Source organism: Varanus komodoensis, unplaced genomic scaffold (genome assembly GCF_004798865.1).
Source record: "Varanus komodoensis strain SLA01 unplaced genomic scaffold, ASM479886v1 scaffold3, whole genome shotgun sequence".
Lineage (NCBI taxonomy): Eukaryota > Metazoa > Chordata > Lepidosauria > Squamata > Varanidae > Varanus > Varanus komodoensis.
In genome coordinates, this window is record NW_025335761.1 from 60,005,668 (window position 1) to 60,026,315 (window position 20,648).

General features: G+C 45.6%; 1 protein-coding gene across 2 annotated transcripts in view; it reads right to left on the reverse strand.

The window, feature by feature from the left end:
• Window positions 1–20,648, reverse strand: part of MNAT1 (MNAT1 component of CDK activating kinase) — a 154,227-nt gene that overhangs the window by 31,330 nt on the left and 102,249 nt on the right. Inside the window, exon 7 of one of the 2 annotated variants that reach the window (XM_044436429.1) lies at window positions 18,458–18,579. The exons of the other annotated variant lie outside the window; for it this stretch is intronic. Coding sequence (XP_044292364.1) covers window positions 18,458–18,579 — 122 coding nt within the window. The remainder of the gene's footprint in view (window positions 1–18,457; window positions 18,580–20,648) is intronic. 2 annotated transcript variants of the gene reach the window in all.

The window sequence follows — 20,648 nt, forward strand, 5'->3', positions numbered from 1 at the left end:
AGACCTCACCGCCCTTTATTAAACACATTCATTGAGATTGCATGATATATCCAGGACTGGTTAACAAGTTTTAAATATGTTGAGATATATGCTGGTGAATGCAAAACTGTATTGTCTCGTGAAGGTGGGCCTTCCCTCACAGGAAATTATAGCAAATGAAAACCACACCGCCATCCCTTTCCCCTACTCCAGCAATGGAGGATTTATGTTTTTACATTTAAAGCCAGTTATGCAAAGGAACAAAAATCCAGCCGCATTGCCTTCTAGCTCCGACAACGGCTAATCTGCAAATTTTGCATATGTTCAAGTCATTATTTTATTATTGGAAACATTACAAAACACAGGAACGTTTAGATTCCAAACCCAGGAAAACACACTTCTTGATCCTGCAGGAACGCCTACCCCACCGCCTTGCCCCAAATTATTTGTTTAATAACTAGCTGGATTTATCAATGTATTCATTGGGGAGCCCGTGTGTCTCAGTGGTTAAGAACACAGGACTGGGACTCAGCTGATCAGGGCTCTAGTCCCCGCTCAGCCATGCAACCAACTGGGTGACTTCGGGTCAGTCACAGACTCTCAGCCTAACCTACCTCACAAGGCTGTTGTTGAGGGGATAAGACTGTGAGCAGGAGGAGGAGAAGTATGCAATTTTCTCTGAGTTCTTTGTAAGAAAAAGGGTGGCATGTAAATCTAATGAGTGAATGAATGCAAAATTGAAAAGCACCGCCAATAAAAGCACCGCCAATAAAAGCACCCACATACGAGGTCTCTCTTCCAGGCTGTATGCGGGTAGTCATTTCAGTTACTCCAGAACCAACTGGTGGCAAGAATGTTATTCCATTTAGACCTCCAAGCTTATAACCAAAATAAATCAAAGGCTGACTTTCACTGAAGTTCATAAACATACCAGCTCAGCCATCTTCTTCACACAACAGTATGGAGCCAAGCTAAAGACCAACGCTGCCAACTTAGCTTGGTTGGCCAAATTTCACCTCCAGAAAGGAAAAGCAAGGCCCTGTGCTTGTCGCTGCGATGTGCCATCAAGTCATCTCTGACTCATGGCAACCCTACAGTGGATGCTCTCCAAAATGCCCTGCCCTCAACAGCCCAGCTCAGCCCTTGGGAACTCCAGATTGCGGCTTCCTTTATGGAATCGATCCAGCTCATCCTTGGTCTTCCCCCTCCTGTTCTGCTTTGACTTTCCCTTGCATTATTGTTTTCTCCAGTGAGCTTTCCGTTCTCATGATCTTCCCAAAATATGACAGCTCCAAGTTTCATAATTTTGGCTTCCAGGGAAAGTTCTGGCTCGATCTGATCTGAGACCCATTTGTTTGTCATTCTGTCGGTCCACAGTATTTGCAAAGCTTTCCTCCGGCACCGTATTTGAACACATCAATTTTCTTCCTCTCAGCTTTCTTCCCTGCCCAGCTTCCACACTCATACATAGTGACTGGATGATCTTGGCCTTGGTCTCCAGTGAAACATCCTTGCATTTGATGAGCTTTTCTAGTCCCTTCATGGCTGCCCTTCCAAGTCTCCGTCTTCCTCTCAAATTCTTGGCCACAGAACTGATGACTGAGCCGAAGTATGTGAACTCTTTCACAATTTCAGTTCCTTCATTATCAACAGTAAAGCTCTGCAATTCTTCTGCAGTCATGATTTCTGTTTTCTTGATATTCACCTGCAGTCCTGCTTTCGCACTTTCTTCTTGCACCTTCATCAGGAGTCATCTCAAGTTGTTGTTGCTTTCTGCCTGTAGCATGCTAAGTCCCTGCTTAGTTTATTCCAATTATGCCTCATTGTGCCCACTGAGTTCCTGGCAGGTGGTGGTGCCTTCCGTCAGGCTACAGGGCTGAGAAGACCAACCACTCTATCAGTTTTCTGTCCTTTCCCCTCCCAATCCTTTTCTTTTTGCACTGTGCTTTTGGAAGCCTGCAGGCAGGAAATCGGCAGGTTGCTTACCTGGAATGGTTGCTGAGTGGTCAGTCATAACAAGGCTTCTTCCTTGTGGTCTCTGTGCATCACACATGTGGGCTAGAATCGGGAAAAGCTTCCAAAGCTAAGTGCTCAGGTTGGGGGTGGATCTCCTGCCCCTTGGTCCAGAGACTCTTGGCAGTCTCCACTGGAACTGAGGGAATGGGTGGGAGCCCCTCCCAAGGCCTCCTGGGAACAGAAGGGCAGGGCCTCCCACCCGCCACTTGAATCCTTTGCTTCAGAAGCTTCTCCCGACTCTAGGCTCTGAGCAGGTGCAAAGTCCATATGTGCGATGTGCAGAGACCACGAGGAAGAAGCCTTGTTATGATTGACCCCATCAGAGCTGCTCTGGGAACCTTTTTGGCTGAAGAAAAGGACAAAAATGCTTTCAATGGCTCGAAACATAAAAGGCACTCTTGTTTTCCTTTAGGGTGGTCAACACACAGTGATGTCTTCCAGAGACCTAATGAACCGCTTAGTGCAACAGTTGTGAACCTTCTGGGAACTTCTGGATGGAGAAGACCCTGGTCTGTTCCTGTGTCTGCCCAAAGCATGCTGCCATTACGTGCCTTCACACTGAAAACCCTCTACTATGGCTTTCAAGGGACCATTAAACCCCCTAGAACGTGGTGACTGGGTTCACATGACAACCCAGTGCAGGTTACTGCTTGCAATGGATTCTGTGCATGGGCAGCGAGCCTTCCCAGCAACCCACAGGCTGTTGCAAGATTCTTCGGACTATGATGGGCTGCAAGTCAGCTGAACTTGGGCAGCTGTTCCTATCATGGGTACAGAGAAACGGTCACTGAACTCCTGGGTAAGAATGGCAAAAAGAAAAAGCTGGCAATGGCTTTACTCACTCCCACAATCGCAAGCTATTTCATGTTTCCTGTGGATTTCCCCGCTTTACCAATTTTGGTTCAGGGGTCACATGGCAGGCATGACAGCTTGAGTGGTACCTTGCAGCGGCTGGCTATTGTGGTCAGAACTTTCTTCAAAAAGTAATTTTACACAAAGCTTGTTGTGCAAAGTCATTATTTAAAAAAAGGTTCTGGCAACCATGGACAGACCCTCCAAGCTTCCACTTAAGCACTTGAAGATCACAGAATCAGACTAGTAGAGCTGGAAGGCCATCGGGTCCAACCCCCTGCTGTTGCAGGACACTAAATTACACCATCCCACTCAGATGGGTGTCCAGTTTCTTGTTGAATGTCTCCCGTGTGGGAGAGCCCTCCACCTCTCCAGGTTCCACTACCGTATTGCTCTGACAGTCAAGAAGCTTTTCCTGATGTCCAGCCTGAATCTGGGTTGTTGCAACTTGACTTGATTATTCCATATCCTACAATCTGGCATCAGCAAGAAGAGATCTTGATCTTCCTCTTCCTCTTTGATACTGTCAGTGGCTATCAAAATAGGGTTGTGAAAGTGGCAGTCAAGCCAGCTTTTGCAAAATCCATTTAAAAAACAAGAGGGAAAGAGAAAAAAGGGGCAGTGATCTGAAAATGAGTTGTGGTTTTGGTCTTCCTGTGATGGCCCCTGGGATGGTGCAGGAGGACTAATGGGCGGGGGGGCGGGGGGGCAGCAAAACAGAGGGGGCCCGATCACATGGCACATGGCCTACTGCCTCTGTGGGTTAAGCATGATGTGCAAATACGACCACGGCGAAACTGCATCAGCACAATTTTACCCAACGTTCTGTAGCTTCACTGCATTCCGGCCCAGAATTTCTTACACTTCTGGCCAAACAGACAGTATGCATTTCATTTTAACAAGCACAACCATTTCGCATGTGTAGGCCCTACTACCCGGACACCACAAAACACACACACACAAAACCCAGAGACGATTCTAGAATAAAATGGTATAATTACATTTCCTAGCGTGACCTTGTAATCTCTGGAGTATTTACTCTAGACTAAACAACCCCCTTCAGCTGCCCTGCGTCTGATTGTCAATGAAAGAAGCTTGTTTGACAACTGCTCAGAGCAGAAACATTTTTTTCCATGATTGCATTTTTAAAAATCAAGGGGAAAAAAGACACACACACACACACACACACACACACACACACACACACACACTACTGAGCAAGCATTCAGAGCACACAGGCTTGTGTTCTACCAATGAGTTAATTCTGAAGCCAAATGCCAACAAAAACAATTACTACGGACATTCTGCTGTCAAGTCCAGGCTTTTGAGGTTAATTTAGTGGTAACGTGCACGGCTGCAGCCAACTTGGAATAAAAGTAGCTGCACAGTCAAATGTAGGCTTCCTTTTTTGTTCCTTTATATATTTTCCATATTCTTTGGTTTTTATAATCCTCTTGAGACTGTTAACTGCTACAGAACCCACACTAGACCCGCAGGTGGGTGGACAGGAAGTTAGAAATTCTGTTTCATAAGCAGTCCGCTCCTAACATATTCTGCTAACGACCTTGACAGAAGCGTGTCTTGCAAAAACCCCCCGAAAAACTGAAAAGTCCACCTCCATATACTACAGGGTGCCGTTTGAAGAGGTTTTGCCAAAATGTCCAACTTTGCTAAACAGTGAGATTTCTGGCTTCCTGCAGGAGGCCACGTTCCTCTCCTTGGTTTTTGATTCAGTTGGACAGCCAGATCTATCTGCTTCCCTCATTATTTTTTATATATAAATAGCTCCAAACCACCACACCACTGAGTCTGTGGCATTCCAAACATATTCATTTAGAAGCAAAATAAACCCACTCCTAGAAATTAACGGTCCTGATCCAGTTCTTGCGATGCTCAGCTGGACGTTTGCAACAATGAGCGTCCTTCTGCTTCAGAAGGCACATCCAGTCCATCGGGCGGGACCTAGATAAGTACCGTGATGTGACTGCATGCGCCGCACATGCGCCTTTTGCACATAGATCAGTGTAACCAGACTGGGGTTGGTTGTGTTTTACTGATATTCATATTTTCTAGCACTTTTCATACAGAAACTGCATATTTGTAAGGTGGATAAGAAGGGGCATGGAGAGGAAGAGGCCGTCTTCTTGGTATATGGGATAATTAGGCAAGGGAGGGTGCACAAGTTGATCCAGATACAATCTAATCATTTGAGTAATATCTAAGTGGATTTCCTGTCCTGGCCTGTGTTCCTCTACACATCATCAGTCCAGGCTCTGGAGCCTATGGGCCATGGCTGACCAGGTGCCAATTCTGCAGTATGTTAAAGCGTGGTTCCAAAGTCAGAAGACATCAAAAGTCATTTGCCCAGTCGCTTGTGCTGGAAAATGACAACAGGGCTATCTTTCCAGTTCCGCTACACCAGTGCATTCTCCGAATTCAGATACAATCCACTATGCGTTTGGCATAAAGGCAACAAGAGATGTACCTGCTGGTCAGATAGCTCTTGTTTCTTCAAGCCAGCCAGCCAGCCAGCTGAACCACATGCTTTGGGAAAAGGCAGCATCCCCCACTGCCCGCAGCACGACGACTATGGGCCTTGCATGGGAAAACCCACGAGGAAGCTATGCTTTCCATCAAGAGGGACCAGAAAGTCTGAACATATAACACCAATTCTGGCCTGCTTGCACTGCCTGCTTGCATGTCTCCAAGCTTGATTCAAGGTGCTGCTTTTGAGCTATAAAGCCTTATGTGGGCTGGGGCTGCAGAAGCTGATGCGGGGCCTCTCCCTACCCGTATCCTACATCTGTCACCCAAGGTACTCCATCAGGTGCCTGCTCTGAAAGAGCCTGGAAAGTGGCAACAAGGGGAAGGGCCTTCTTGGTGGCAGCTACCCGATTGCAGAATGATCTCCCCACGGAGGCCCACCTGGTACCAAAATTGTCATCTCTTCAGGTTTTACGCAGCATGCAATGAGGTTTTTGATCAGGTCTTCCATTCTTCTTGCTCTTGATGGTTTAAAATTAGTTTTAGATATATGAGAAACTCCTTCTCTTTCTGCTGCATCTTGTGCTTGCCTATATTTTCTTTTCTTCATTTATATTTAATCTTCATAAAGCTATTGCTGTGGGGCAGTGTAGAAATGTAAGGAAGGAAACAAAATGAAATGAACACCACAGTGGAACCAGCTGTCTAGAGAGGTGGTGGGCTCTCCCATCCCAAAAGAAACAGGGCAGCCCCCTGAGTGGGAGGGTGCAACTTGGTGTCCTGCAACAGCAGGGGGCTGGACCTGATGGCCTTCTTGGACCCTGCCAGCTCTACTATTCTATGATTCTAGGAATCCATGAGGGATGTTGTAGTCCCACCCATCCCAAGAGCACCCGGTTGGGGAAGGCGGTTCTCAGAATGGGGCATGTTGAGGCAGGGAGTATAGACAGCCAGTGCAGAGTAGTGGCTAAGAGTGTGGGGCTGCAGCCCAGGTGATCTGGGCTCTCGTCCAGAGCTCCCTGGGTGACTCTGGGCCAATCACAGGCTCTTGGCCCAACCTACCTCACAGGGTTGTTGTGAGGATAAGATTGGGAGGAGGAGGAGGAGCATTATGTAAGCCACCTGAAGTTCCTTGGAAGGAAAAACCAAGGGGTATAAATGTAATTAATTAATAAGTTAATAACAAGCCACGTGGTGTAGCATGATCTTAAGACCCAGAGCCCATGTCAAGCATACAGTGGAACAAGTGCTGCATCCCAAGGCACTGAAGCACAGCAAGTAGCAAAAAGCCGCAAGTAAATTGCAGGGCACTTTCAATGTCCTGCAATTGAAAGGACAGCCATGAGACAGCTGTGTTGCCTCTCCCACTCAAGGCCTCAGCAACGAGCCGCAAAGTTCCCCAAGCTGCAGCGTAAGGCTTGGCAAGGGAATGCGAGCTCCTCTGACTTAGCAGCAGAAGTCCTTCCACATCCCAGACAGTCCGATTCTGAGCCCAGGTCCTTTCCAGAAGCAACCTTAAAGGAGGAACAACACCAAACTGATCCTCTTTCTGTCCTTTGGCCCTGCCAGTTCCTGATGCCTTGGAGTACAGCAAGGATGTACTTCCTTGATCCCAAAAGGAAGCGTATGGCATCTTTATAAGCTATCATATGTAAGAGGCAAACATCAGACTTGCAGAACGTGTGGGGGTGGTTTGGGGAGGAGGTTGGGAGGTTGTTTTTGTTTTACTGAAAACCCAGGCAGAGCAAGGTTAAAGCTAAGGCAATAAGATGGACAAGCAAGTAAAGTTAATTATCTAGTAGCCCATAGGAGACACACACACTCTGGGGTAATTTGCATCAATATATACAAATCTGCATCTGAGTTCATTCTGCTCAGGGATTCTAAACAGTCTGACATTGGATCGTGGGCACAGAACAGATTTCTTCTACTGTTGCTATCATTAAACAGCAGGAGTCTGAACCCCTTGCTGATCCACTGCAAGTCAAGCAATCTGCCAGCAGATTCCATGTTTTATATCCAGTAAAGCACCTCTGTTATTATTAGAGATAAGGAGGCCAAGAAAAAACCCAGATTTTTTTTCGGGGAGGGGCAGGATCCCTCCCCCCATTTTTTATTTGGAAAAACTTGGGAAAATCTTTTTCTTTGAGCCATCACATCCTTAATATAAGGAAACTATTCTGCATAGTATGTCAAATAGGATCACAGAGATATAAGGAAATCAGAGGAAGAAACATAGAAACTGAGCAAGTCAGAAGAGGCCTCCCGGACCATCTAGTCTGACCCCTGGCTCCAGCCGGCTCATCTATTTCAACTCCCTGCTAAGTCAGGAAGTTCACAACTACAGCATCTCGATCACTGCAGATGTCCCAGCTATTCCTGCTAGACGTGTGAATATACAAATAGGAGAGGCAGTGTGATGTAGTGGTGAAGAGCGGTGAGCTGGGACTTCGGAAATCTGGGTTCTAGTCTCCACCTGGCCATGGAGCAAACTGGGTGAGTCTGGGCAGCCATGGGCTCTCAGCCCAACCTCGCAGGGTAATCATTGTGAGTATAAAATGAAGAGAAGGAGAACCTTGAAAGCCGCCTTGAGTTCCTTGCAAGAGGAAGAAAAATCAGGTATAAATGTGGTGAAGGTGGTGGTGGATCTCCTAAGAGATTCAAATATTGGAACACATGAAAGCAGGATCCTGATTTCCAAAAAAGAGGCAAAGAGACCAAAAAAGCCTTCAGAAAAGTGCTTCCAAAACTGACTTAGATACCACTCCCCAAGCATTCAATAATTAATGGAAAGAACTTGCTCTTGTACATGGAGAGCTGCCAGTTCAAAGGTGTGCAAGTACATACTCACAAACACACAGTGCTATTCCCCCAGGCTGCATGACCCAGGCCACCCAAACCTCCCACGGCTCTTGCACCTAGACACAGGGAGCAAGGGGATCGCAAACTCCTGTGTGTAAGCAGAAAAGCTTTCTGGGTCCATGTCAGGATTCATGACTATATACATCTGTGCTGCAGTAAAAGCATACAGGGCCCCTAGCTGAACCACTTTCTAAATTTCGTATCTCTCCAACCTCTATGTCACATGTAATGCTTTGTATGAGCTTCAGAAGGACATGGGGGAGTCACTCAAAGCAGCAGAGCAAAGCTTCCCTTCCTTTTTCCCCCTAAGCATGCGCAAGAAACCTTCAGTGTGGTGGAGCCCAATTAGTTGGATTGGTGCGGTTTCCAGATTCAAGATAAGAGAAGGCTCTAGGTCTCGAGGGGAGGGAGGGCTTCAACAGGTGTAGCATCTCAAACTGTTCCATATTCAAGAAAAACACATGTCCCAAATTCTCCTTTTGGTTCAGGAATGGCCCTAGCACAAATCTCAGTAAGACTTTTGGCTCAGGCAGTGGACTGAGAGAGACATGTCCAACTCAGCCTCTGCCAGCATCCTGCTTTGGAGAAGAGCTCCCAGCCTACCAAGAAAAGCGGACCTGCAGTGGCAGGGCAGGGGCGAGGTGTGCGTGACCAGCGGCAGGAGCAGAGGCAGGACACTGGGGCAAGACCCCCGTAGGGCTGTCTTTGCTTACTCACTTCAGGGGATGTGTCTCAGCTGGGCCCAGAGTGGCTTTTCCCCCACTCGTAGCAATCCAGAGTGCTCTTTGAGCCTGATTTGCTTCCGGCTACCCAGGCAATGTCTGGACAGTCTACTTATGCTAATGCAGCAGCTCATCCTCTCATGAAGAGAACTGATCCGGCCATTGTGGATAATGCTTTAGTTGTTTATTCATTTCTATTATTGTTGGATACTTTTCAGCCTTGGTTCTCAGAGCAGCTTTCCATAAAACCACAAATATAATTAAAACATCCAAGTACAGAAGAAATTGCAGCAGGCAGTTAAATATCCAGCACAGAGAGAGACCTAATGCAACCAACAGCCACAGTCGCACACGAGCTTCGATTAGCGCATCAAATTCTGCCTTTGAAAGGGGATCAGGTACAGGAAGTGGCAGTGAGGGTCTCACCTGGTGCAGCTGGGGAGCCATCACACCGGCCATGTCACAAACCAAAATTCAAAGAGCTCACCTATATACAGCTGGAATGTTGGGAGCAGGATATTTAAAAGACCACGTGTTTTTAAACATGATCCCACCTGACCACAGAGTCTTTTGTGGAGAGGGGGATCCTGTTCTATTTTTACCAACTGATGGAAGTGTGGTTGGTCAGACCAAGAGACAGGACGTCTCCCTTTGTGTTTGCCAGGCGCTGGAATTCTATGTCATAAGAAAACCAGTTGGTTCCTTCTCTGACGTCATTCTGAAGCAGGAACAAAACCATGTTTTTCTGCAGAGTTTTCTCTGTGCAATAGAAATTCTCTCTTCATTGGATACTGGCATTGCTCTACTTGATTGTTTTATGTTGATGATCATCTCTTTCTCTCCCTCTCTCATTTTGTCTTGTTCTGTCCTTTTTATTAACCTACAATTATTTTATTTAATTCCCTGGAAGGCTACCATAGAGATGCTTCAGGAAAATGCAAATACAGAGCTGTGCAACAGCCGAAGCACTAGTTTGGTTGGGAATTCACGCTATAAAATGTGAAGCATATCGAATAAATCCAAAATGAATATGTCAACGGAAAAATCAAACCCAAACTTGGGATTTCAAAGCAGTACAAGCTGGTTGCTCAGCGGGGAATATGCATCTCCTTACACTGCTAGTGTAGGAAAATCTCAACTGCCAACAGGGAAGTCTTGGGAATCTCAATCAGCACTTAGCACTGGGAAAACTCAGCTCTCATTGGCAAAACAGTAACTTGTGTTTCCGTCTTGCCTGGAGCAAATTAATGTAATTGGCAGTGCCAGAGAGAGATGTGCCACTTGAGAGTTGCATGGATAATTTAATCATTATTTTTCTCCCCCAGCAGAAGAGACTGATGCAGCTATAGTTCAGGTTTTTTAAACAGTTCTATTCAAAAAATTCTTATTTTTACTTTTCAGTGTGAGGGACAACAAGAAAGTGACTGAAGATTTCTTCCAGCAATACCGTTGTCCCATTCATGTATCTCATTGCATGTAAACCCTACACGTGTGGAGGCAAGACAGTATCACGCTCACCTTGATGAAAACTTTGTTCAGAAATCATGCAAGCATGTCCGGTTCAGAACCCCAAGGACAAATGCTAGCAGGAACACAATCCTTGGGAACTTTCCCAGACTTGCATTCAAGTTTGAAAATGAACACTCATACAAATGCCCGCTTCTGAAAATATTCATTTGCACATAAGCACACACCCCTCCCCAAATTCTCATGTTCACATTTTAGCCTATGGAGGGAAATGTTCATTTTCCCTGACTTAAATGTGCATTTTAAAATGTGTATTTTTTACATTGGGAAAAATTGTGCATTTTTAGACTAACACACTATTCCTGATTCCAAATTCCAAAAAAGGTGCCTGCCTGCTGGAATACAAATGAGGTGAGGTGCAACTCAAAGACTGCATGTTCCTCCGACTCTTCGACTTAGTTTTGCAGCTACACAGTCTAACTTATTCTAAGTTTTTGCCACAGAGGCTTATGCCTGTAGGTCAGATCTGATTGATCTTAGGTCTAAACAATGCATAGACTGAGACTCATGTGTCAGTCTAGACAAACATACATGCATTTAGAAATTGCATTCAATGTATTCATTTGAGGTGAGCCTTGTAGCAAACCTTCTTGGGGGGAGACCAACCGCATAAGCAGTGGACATGATTCCACTCCCCAGATGACTCAAAAGACTATTTCAAAGGTGGTTGAATGCAGGACATGGATTGCTTAGGATGGTGCTTGTTGTAAGTCGCGAAGTCATGTCCGTCCCATCGTGACCCCATGGACAACATTCCTCCAGGCCTTCCTGTCCTCCACCATCCCCTGGAGTCCACTTAAGCTCACGCTGACTGCCCCAGTGACTCCATCCAGCCACCTCATCCTCTGCCGTCCCCTCCTTCTTTTGCCATCTATTGTTCCCAGCATTAGACTCTTCTCCAGGGAGTCCTTCCTTCTCACTAGGTGGCCAAAGTATTTGAGTTTCATCTTCAGGATCTGGTCCTCTAAAGGATGGTGCTTACTCAACTCCAACACCAGTTTAGCTTACCCTGCAACTGGCACACACAAGTTACCAGGGGGCTTCAGCTATTGGGCAGTACAGAAATACAAAAAACAAACCCAAGGAAAACGAACACTTTCAACACCCTTCTCCAAATTACCAGCTCCACGAAAATGCTTCATGATGAAGTTCCAGTTTGAAATGCCCTCCTCAGGGACACACACCCACAGCCAAATTTACTGTCTTTTAGGTACCAGATGGCTCCTCGCTTTTATTCACTTTGGCCTTTGGCATATTTACAGAACACCGATTTTCAGATTCCTATCAGTTTTAGATTCAGAAGGGGAACCCCTTCAGAATCATGCTTCTGCTAAGGGATCTCTGTGTATTTGCCACAAAAATACCTCCTTGTGTTAGAAAAGATTCTGCCCCATATTCCAAGGCAGGGCTGCACCTGGATCTACTGGTAGATCTGACCAATTCACAGGAGATTTACAACTTCCAAGTATTTAATAAGAGCAGCAACAAAGTGACTTCCCCACTGACATTATATAGCTGAAAAGAAAGGAAAGCCTGCAGTTACCGGGAGCGGGTTTCTGCCGGGAAGGACTGAGAGCTCCATTCTCTTCTGGACTTAAAACCAATTCCTGGCCTCAGAACTCTTTAATTTCAGGTCTATGAACTCTGCTCGGGGGGACTGTTCTGCTGAAACAGTCGAGTAGGCCTGTGAGGCTTGGGCACACACTCACAGCACGCCAGCCTCTTGGGCTTTGCTATCGCTTTTGCACGAACGAAAGTGCACCTGAGCGTGCATTCAACACTCTGCTGCATCAAACCTAAGACGTGTCGCAGTAGACACGCCGGGGAAACCAGCACCCCAGAACCTGTTGGAACTCAGGTCAACAACCACTCCTGCGTTAGACCACAAAGACGTTGTCTTCCAGTTTTTTGTGCTTTCCTCCCTCTCCCCCACCCCCACCCCCACCCTGAATGCTGTGAGTCATAGGCTACAGCAAAACTCCTGTCCCTAAAATAATATTGCAACCTGATTACAATTTATTGCTTACCAGACAATTTCCCAAAGCAATGTGCAGACTTCAGCTGCTCCAACTCTCAGGAGCAAAGGACCCCCCCCACCCACCTGTCCCTTTTTTGCTGGCAATGCAAGTGTACTACTTTTGTCCAGCAGCTTTTTGAGCATTTACTTCGGGTAGCTTTTTCTATTGATTTTCAAGACATGGTTTATTACTTCCAGGGCATTCTCTGAGATGAGTCCTTCAAAAATACACCAGCCTCTCTATTATCATTCACAGCACCCTTGCCGGAGCTTGCTCAGCAAAAGCAGCCCACCTGTCGTGGAGGAACTCCCGTCAGATGGCCAGGGAGAGGCATGCCACGCATTTAGTACGTGCCCCTGGGTGACGGAGCCGGTCTTGAATTCTCCTGATCTGGGCCTGCTGGCCACCCCGCCGAGGGATGGGCATTGCCAGTAGCCTGTCCTGGGTTAGAGTGTCGGACCAGGACCACTGGGCCTGGTTCACGAGCCCCTCAGCCCTAGGACTGCACATAAGCTAAGTGTGACCTGCCTTCCCCCACTGGCACCACCAGGACCAGACCGGAGAGCGCAGGTCCAGGGGCTGGCAGCACCAAGGCCCTGAAAAGGACCACTGGCACTGCGGTGACCGACATTTTAATTGACTGAATTTCCTCCAAAATTATGGGAGTTCGGAAAAACCGATGCCACCCAGTGAAGCCTCCGTAGCAAGGCAGGGGCCGGTGAAACGGAAGGGGGCCTGGAAGGCAACCTGTGGGCCTCTCAGACCCGAACTTGTCTCCCCCTCGAAAAAGAATCCCCCTGCACACCATTGAAAGCATCTTTTAAAATATAGGGAATGATAAGTTTATAATGCACAGTGTGCCCAACTGCATAGCCAGCAAGTCCTTGTACTGATATATTTATTTTAAACTAAACTAAACTAAACTAAACTCACAGAAGCAGCTATAGATGGGCAGACCTGAAAACTTATTTCAGATTTCTGTCTGTTTGCTCAATACCAGTTGGGTTGCCAACCTCAACAAGCAAGCAGAGGCAGTTCCTTTCCTAAGACCTGCCACAGTTGCTTCTCCCGCCACGTCCCCACAGACCTCCCTCTTCCCTCGATGCTGCTGCACATACATTATACCAGAGAAGGGATGCCCGCATCTTGTCCAATCCATTCCGCTGGTGCTTCACGGGCTCCTTTTCCCCCACTGCTGCCCACTCTAACAGAATTGGATTTTTTTAAAAGATACATATGAAAATATAGTGCCGGTTTGCAAATGCACTTTACTGCAGGCATGCCCCACAAGCAGACAGCTAGGCCAAAGTCCAGAAAAACTGTTCCCCTTGAAAAAATGGTCTACTGGAGAATCTGCACAGAAGTGGGATGCATAGAAACCCAACTCATTTGAACTCTCTGGGGATTTCTCTGACATCCTTCCAACAGACCAAGGAGAAGGTGCTCGATGTATGAAACAGGAAGCAAAGGGGAGGATCATGATGGTGGTGGCGGCGGCCCATCTTGTGGTCACTGTAAGTTAAGTTTCTCAACCTAGTACCCATCATCCCCAGACAATGCCCATGCTGGCTGGGATGACAGGGGGATGCTGGCTCAATTCATCTGATGGGGACGTTTGGGGAAGGTATTATAAGGAATTCCCGAGATGGTGCTTACCACCTCTGTTGCCTTTTAACATGATTAACAAGAAATATGAGGTTAAGAGTGCTTGACCGGAACTCAGGAGATCTGGGTTCTGGTCCCACTCAGCCATGAGGCCCACAGGGTGACCTGGGGCTATTGATTTCCTCCAACACAATCTGCCTCACAGGGCTGTTGTGTTAAGAATAAAATGGACAGGAAAAGAACTTCGTAAGCCACCTTGGGTTTCTTACAAGACAAAGAAAGGCAGGATGTAAATGCCATGCAGTAATAATATCAGCGACAATAATAATGAAATTTTAACTCAAGAAGCATTCCCTCTGGTATGTGAATGCCTCTTTTTAAGACGGGGCTTGCCACAGACAGTTTTCATATTAAAATATGGATTTAAAATGCTGCTAACATGTGTAGTAAGAATTGCTGCATTTTTCACATTAAATATGGTTTTAAAAGATTTTAAAATATGTACTAAAATATTCATTTAAATCAATTTTAAGAATCGCTGCTCAATTAATGACGGGCACTTTAAAAAATCTATTAAGTGAAGCAATAAATTGATTAAATGCAGCTAGACATCAACACCATGTGTTACTTTAAAATATATATATTTATGAAAGGCATGGTTTTTAAATAAGAGCAGGAACATTTAAGAAACGGGAAACAGAATCAAATGAACTTTGGTCTTGGGCTGAAACGCATTACACACAAGACACTTTGTCTCACACACATTGCTGAAATCGAGTTCTCAAACTCTAGCAGAAAACCTGAAATGTCAAGAACCAAGAGGTCCCTGGTATGGAATGAGGGGCCTATTTCCTGCCACACATTTTAATTTGTCATCAGAAATCCCAGGGCTTTGGAGGCCCAAGCAGCTGTTCCACTAACAGGTGGTGTTTGCTAGATCAGGCTGTGTCAGGGTTGGGAAATCTAATTAATATTTGCCTCGGATAACTCAATACAGCAGATAACGGGGAGAAAAAACACAGGACAATAAACTGGGTAAGAAACCCAACATTGAACAGGCTCCTCAATTAAGCTTTTGGAATGGACCTTCAGGAAACCTAGTGTAACCCCAGATCACGTTAGCATCAGTTAATCTCAATTTAGTGATTTTAAGAACATTATTGATCCATTTGAACTATCCCCTTAAAACCAGTGCATCTCAAAGACAGAAGAAGCAGGATTGGAAGGCTGTGTCTCACACAAGACTGAATCTGTATTATTTATCTAGTAATTATTATGGACCATGAGATGGATGGATCCCATTGAGGAAACCACAGCCTTGAACTTAGAAGGACGGAGCAGGGCTGTCATGGTCACTTCAGACCATGGTCACTTTCTATAGGGTCACCATATGTCTGAGACAACTTTAGAAGCCCTCTTTGAAAGAGATCAGGGGAGTGGCTACCTAGAGGAGGGCCTTTTCTGCAGTAGCACCCTGGCTCCAGAAACTGCTCCCCAGAGAGGTGCACCTGGCACAGACGTGTTTTTCATTTTGGCACCAGGTCAAAAGCTTTTTATTTTCCCTGTAATTTAAGTATTAACTGTGGTTTTAATATTGGTTTTACTGGATATTTATATTATATTTTGTATGCTGCCACCATGCTGTTTTGTACTGGCATCCTGAGACGACTGTATAGGATGGGATAGAAATGTCCCAAACAAATAAACCTTTGTTCCGGCACCAGTTTTTTATTCTCTACCTATGTGAAAATCCATTCTTCTGCTTTGTTTCTTCAAGCACTCAGTGCACCGCATGGGAATCTGTAGAAATGCCTTGCCTTTTTTCAAGCCGTGGGAATCTTCTATATTGCCCCCAGGTGGACACCCACTGCACTGACATGACATGGGAAGCCGCCTTGCAAATGAGCTCAAAGAACAACCCAAGGTGCACCTGACTGACTGGACTCACCGTGGCCTGTTCTGCTGCTCCTTCTCCCTCAGAACTCCAGCCAGGATCCCAGAATCCTTTGCAACCCCCCCCCCCCATCTTGTCTCTCCCTCCTTGCTTCAAACACTACCCCTATTCATATGCTGCCATATTTTTCCCCCAGTAAGCACAGTTTTTCAGCCCCTAACAGTTGCACAACTGTGCTTGTCAGATTTATCATCACCAGCCTTTCACAGGTGTGTACCTCAGGCTGTCCAATACATATAATCTTGTGCTGTAAGATTCAGTTGTTAAAGGGAGCAAAGTGCAGCGTGTAACATACAAGGAAATTGACAAGTCAAGACTGATACAGGCAAATGTGTGCACAGTTACCAGCTGCCAACTGAGGAGAAGGGAAACTGGTGATCATAAGTGGACCAAAAGGGAGTGGTGACAATATCGCCCCCTTAGCAACACAATCCTCTGGCATGTAAGTGCTGAATCGACAGTTCGTAGGGCCCCCTACCTTTTCAACACTTCCAAGGATCCGGCTGCTTCAGAGAAGGGAGAAAGAATTGCACACACAAATATCTCCTCAAGACTCCTTTTCAGAGCATGAACTGCTTTTCCCTGACAGTTCTGAAAAATGTGCATTTTGGGGGATTGGGAAATAGATGGCAATTTAGCACCTGGGAAGCAACTGGAAGGAAAATGTGCACACCTGCATCAACTGCTCTGTTACTGCAGGTATGAACCCTGCCCCCCCCCCAACAATGTGCTGCCCTGCTGTTAATTAGTGGCAGATTTCCCCTCCGTTTACTTCCCAGTTATGAAATGTGCACATTTCCACAGTCCAAACAAATGTACAAATATTCGTGACAGTTCAAAAAGAAAAATCTTAGAGATGGCCAAACAGGATGAGCAGTGGGGTAGCAGCTGTGCTTTCACCCACCCACCCAGTGAAGCACCATTCATTTAATCTCATTCAGCTCCCTCCTCGGGCTTATTTTCTAGAACTGTCAAGGAACTGCACAAGTGAGTACTCTGGAAAGCAGAGAAATTAATATTTTCCCTTTTTGCAGTGGCTGGAAACTTAGGAAGCACTGAAATGGTAAAGGACAGTACGAATGGTCAGTTCAACACTTAAAAGTTGAAGGATTCCATTGTTAAGGGGATGAGATCGTCACCACCCCCTTTTGATGCCACCTCGATCACCGGTTTTTCCCCTGTTCTTTTCAACTGAAAACTAGCCAAATGACACCTGCCAACTGTGCATAAATTAGCCTATATGGCGTTTCTCCCATCAGTCTGTTACCTACTCCATTTTCCTTTGGAAGCTGGAATTTACAAGGTCATTGACAAGCAAAGACTACATATATCAGACAGGCTTAAGCATTCATTTGTATACCAGACCTCCCTCCCTCCCTCCCTCCCTCTCTCCCTCTCTCTCTCTCTCTCTCTCTCTCTCTCTCTCTCTCTCTCTCACACACACACACACACACACACACACACACACACACACACAGCTGCAGAATTTTCTGGGACCAAAAAAAGGCTAGCAGGTGAAGAAAGGTAATGATATAGCACTGGTCACTCCACATTGTCTCTTGCACATCCAGCTTTCAAGATTGCCAGGAGGGGCAGGGGTTTTGCCAATCACTAGCTAGTCCCCACAACCCACGATGGAACTGATGTTCTGGGTTCAGATGACACAACAACCCATTATGAGTTGAACAACCCATTACAAGCAGTGCGTGGTAAGGACTGTTTGTTGCCCCACAATGAGCAACCCTGCAGGGAGTGGTTTAAGTTTGCACTACATAACAAACAACCATGGTGAATTACCCATGAGTGATGTGGGAACCCAGTCACTGGTTAATATAATTTGCAATTTTATACCATTTACATGGGGATACCAGCCCAGTGGGATCCCTGGGAGAGGTGGCATGGGATTTGCCCACTACATACGCCAGTCCTCCCACACACACATTTAAATGGCGCTTGGACAATAGACACTCCCCTGGTCGATGGAGCCCATCTCTGAGCTTTAGGTCAGAGAAGGAAACCTCACCACTCCCATGGCACAGAACCAGCTCTGATATTTTTACTGGCCTGCTGCTGCAGCAGCACAAATCAAGCCCTCTGTGTTCTTTCTTATTTTTTTAGTACTGTGCAACTGAAAATGAACAGCTATTTCTCCTTGACTGCCAATAGCAACCTTGAAAACATTAATGCGATCCAGCCGAATTCTCAACTGATCCATAAAAGACCAGACAAGCAAAGAAAGAGAGGGGGAGAAGCAGAAACCACATTTGGCCACCCAAACAAAACATTGGTTTGGGCAGGAAGTCGACTATTTCATTAAGGTTCTTCTGTTTTGCCTTTCTTTCCTTCTTTTAAACTCTGCTTTGGGGAAAAAAATAAGGTGGTGGCATTCCCAGAAGGAATACCATCTCATTGACAGTAACATTAAAACAGAAACTTACCCAAATTTTCCCAGCAGCTCAGCCTCTGGAACTGGCGGCCCATAGGTTTCCACTTGCAATGGCTGATAGCTATATAGGACTTCCTCAAGCTTTGGAACAGGCGCTAATGAAATATGCTGACTCTGTTGAAAAGATACAGCAGGATGTTTAAGACCACAGTGTATTTTAGGATCTTTGTACCTGGAAGGTAATGTTAACCCTTATAAAACTGGACTGAAAAATCACATCAAGCACTCACTGGCCCTTCTATAATCCATTTCCTGTTCCTAACTTGAAATTCTTTCCTCGGAGCTTAACAGTATAGAAATAATGGTTTGTTAGCTAGAATGTTTTTGAGAGGGAGGGGGTGGAAAATAAGATTTACTGATGCCAGATTCACTTTAACTGAATGCAGCTGCTTCTCTGTGTTACTGATGAACTTATTAGGCAAAATTTTTCACTTATCAGAAACAATATCAAAGAAATCTCACGCTGCTACCCTATTGCAATTCATAATCAATTATTTCCTGAAAGCTTCAATTAGAAGGGAAAGCTACTTTCGATTTCTCTCAGCAGGGCTTTATAAACTACCCTACAGAATGGTTCTCAAGATGGGGCTTTCACAATGGAATTAACATTAATTTATTCAGTAAATGCCCAGTTGTCTGATAAATGAAAGGGAGGAGTTCATGGATATAAAAGTCTAATTCCATATGGAACTTGTGCAAACTAAGAGCCTCGAAGGAATAACTAGGATTAACTTAAAACTCCCCTCAGTGCTAAATTCCTAGGGACTGCACATGAGATTAAGCCAAAGTGCCATGCTGACCTCTGAACTGGCATCTGCTACTGGCAATGTACTTTTTCCTTTAGTTAACCTAGATTCGGGCTTAAGTAAATTTCTACAACAATGCCCAAGAGCCAACTCATCAGAATTGGAGATCAACAATCCTTAAAATTTTGCATTTATATATCACATCAGAATAGTCAAAGTACTTCACACACAAATCCTTCCAGCAAAGCCTGCATAAAGGAATAAAACGATTATTGCTGTTATTTAAAACAGTTCTGTTTGACTCCTCTGCTCCTGAAGAGACTTACATGCTGCCAAGAACAAGACAATCCCTGTCTACCCATTTAAAATCTGAAAGTCTACAACCCAAAAGGAAAAATGATGGGAAGGGAAGATTAACATTTTTCCACTATTATCAACATATCATAAATAAGGGAAGGGCAAACCACAGTTTAGCATGTGGCCAAACCCTCAATTGTTGCTAATTTTATGCTTAACTGAAACAAGCCAGCTTCATAAACTATGGTTTGAAGTCAGCATGTTTTAACTAAGTTTAACCAACATATTCCTGGGTTGGAAAGACACAACAAGCCATGGTTAATCTAGAAAAGCAGCAAACACTTCTAACCTCCTGCTCACAGCTGTGCCGGAGGACTGAAGGAAGCATGCAAGCCCAAGACTTGTGATGGCTCACTCTTGTAATACTAAACTCTGGGTTAACACTACATCCAAATCACCTATGAGCTCATGCCTAAACTGACCCTTGACCTGAGGACTTGTCAGCCCTATTCTTGTCCATATAGATAAGCAGAAAGTAGATCTCCAGATGTTTTGGACTTCAGCTCCTGGACGTTCCTGCCACATGGCCAAAAGTCAGGAATTTTGTTGCTGTTAGTCGCGAAGTCGTGTCCGACCCATCGCAACCCCATGGACAATATTCCTTCAGGCCTTCCTGTCCTCCACTATCCCCCGGAGTCCACCTAAGCTCACACCAACTGCCCCAGTGACTCCATCCAGCCACCTCATCCTCTGCCGTCCCCTTCTTTTGCTGTCAATCATTCCCAGCATTAGGCTCTTCTCCAGGGAGTCCTTCCTTCTCATTAGGTGTCAAAGGAGTTGAGTTTCATCTTCAGGATCTGGCCTTCTAAAGAGCAGTCAGGGTTGATCTCCTCTAGGACTGACCAGTTTGATCGCCTTGCAGTCCAGGGGACTCGCAGGAGTCTCCTCCAGCACCACAATTCAAAGGCCTCAATCCTTTGGTGCTCAGCCTTCCTTATGGTCCAGCTTTCACAGCCATACATTGCAACTGGGAAAACCATAGCCTTGACTATACGCACTTTTGTTGGCAGGGTGATGTCTCTGCTTTTTAGTGTGCTGTCTAGATTTACCATAGCTTTCCTCCCCAGGAGCAAGCGTCTT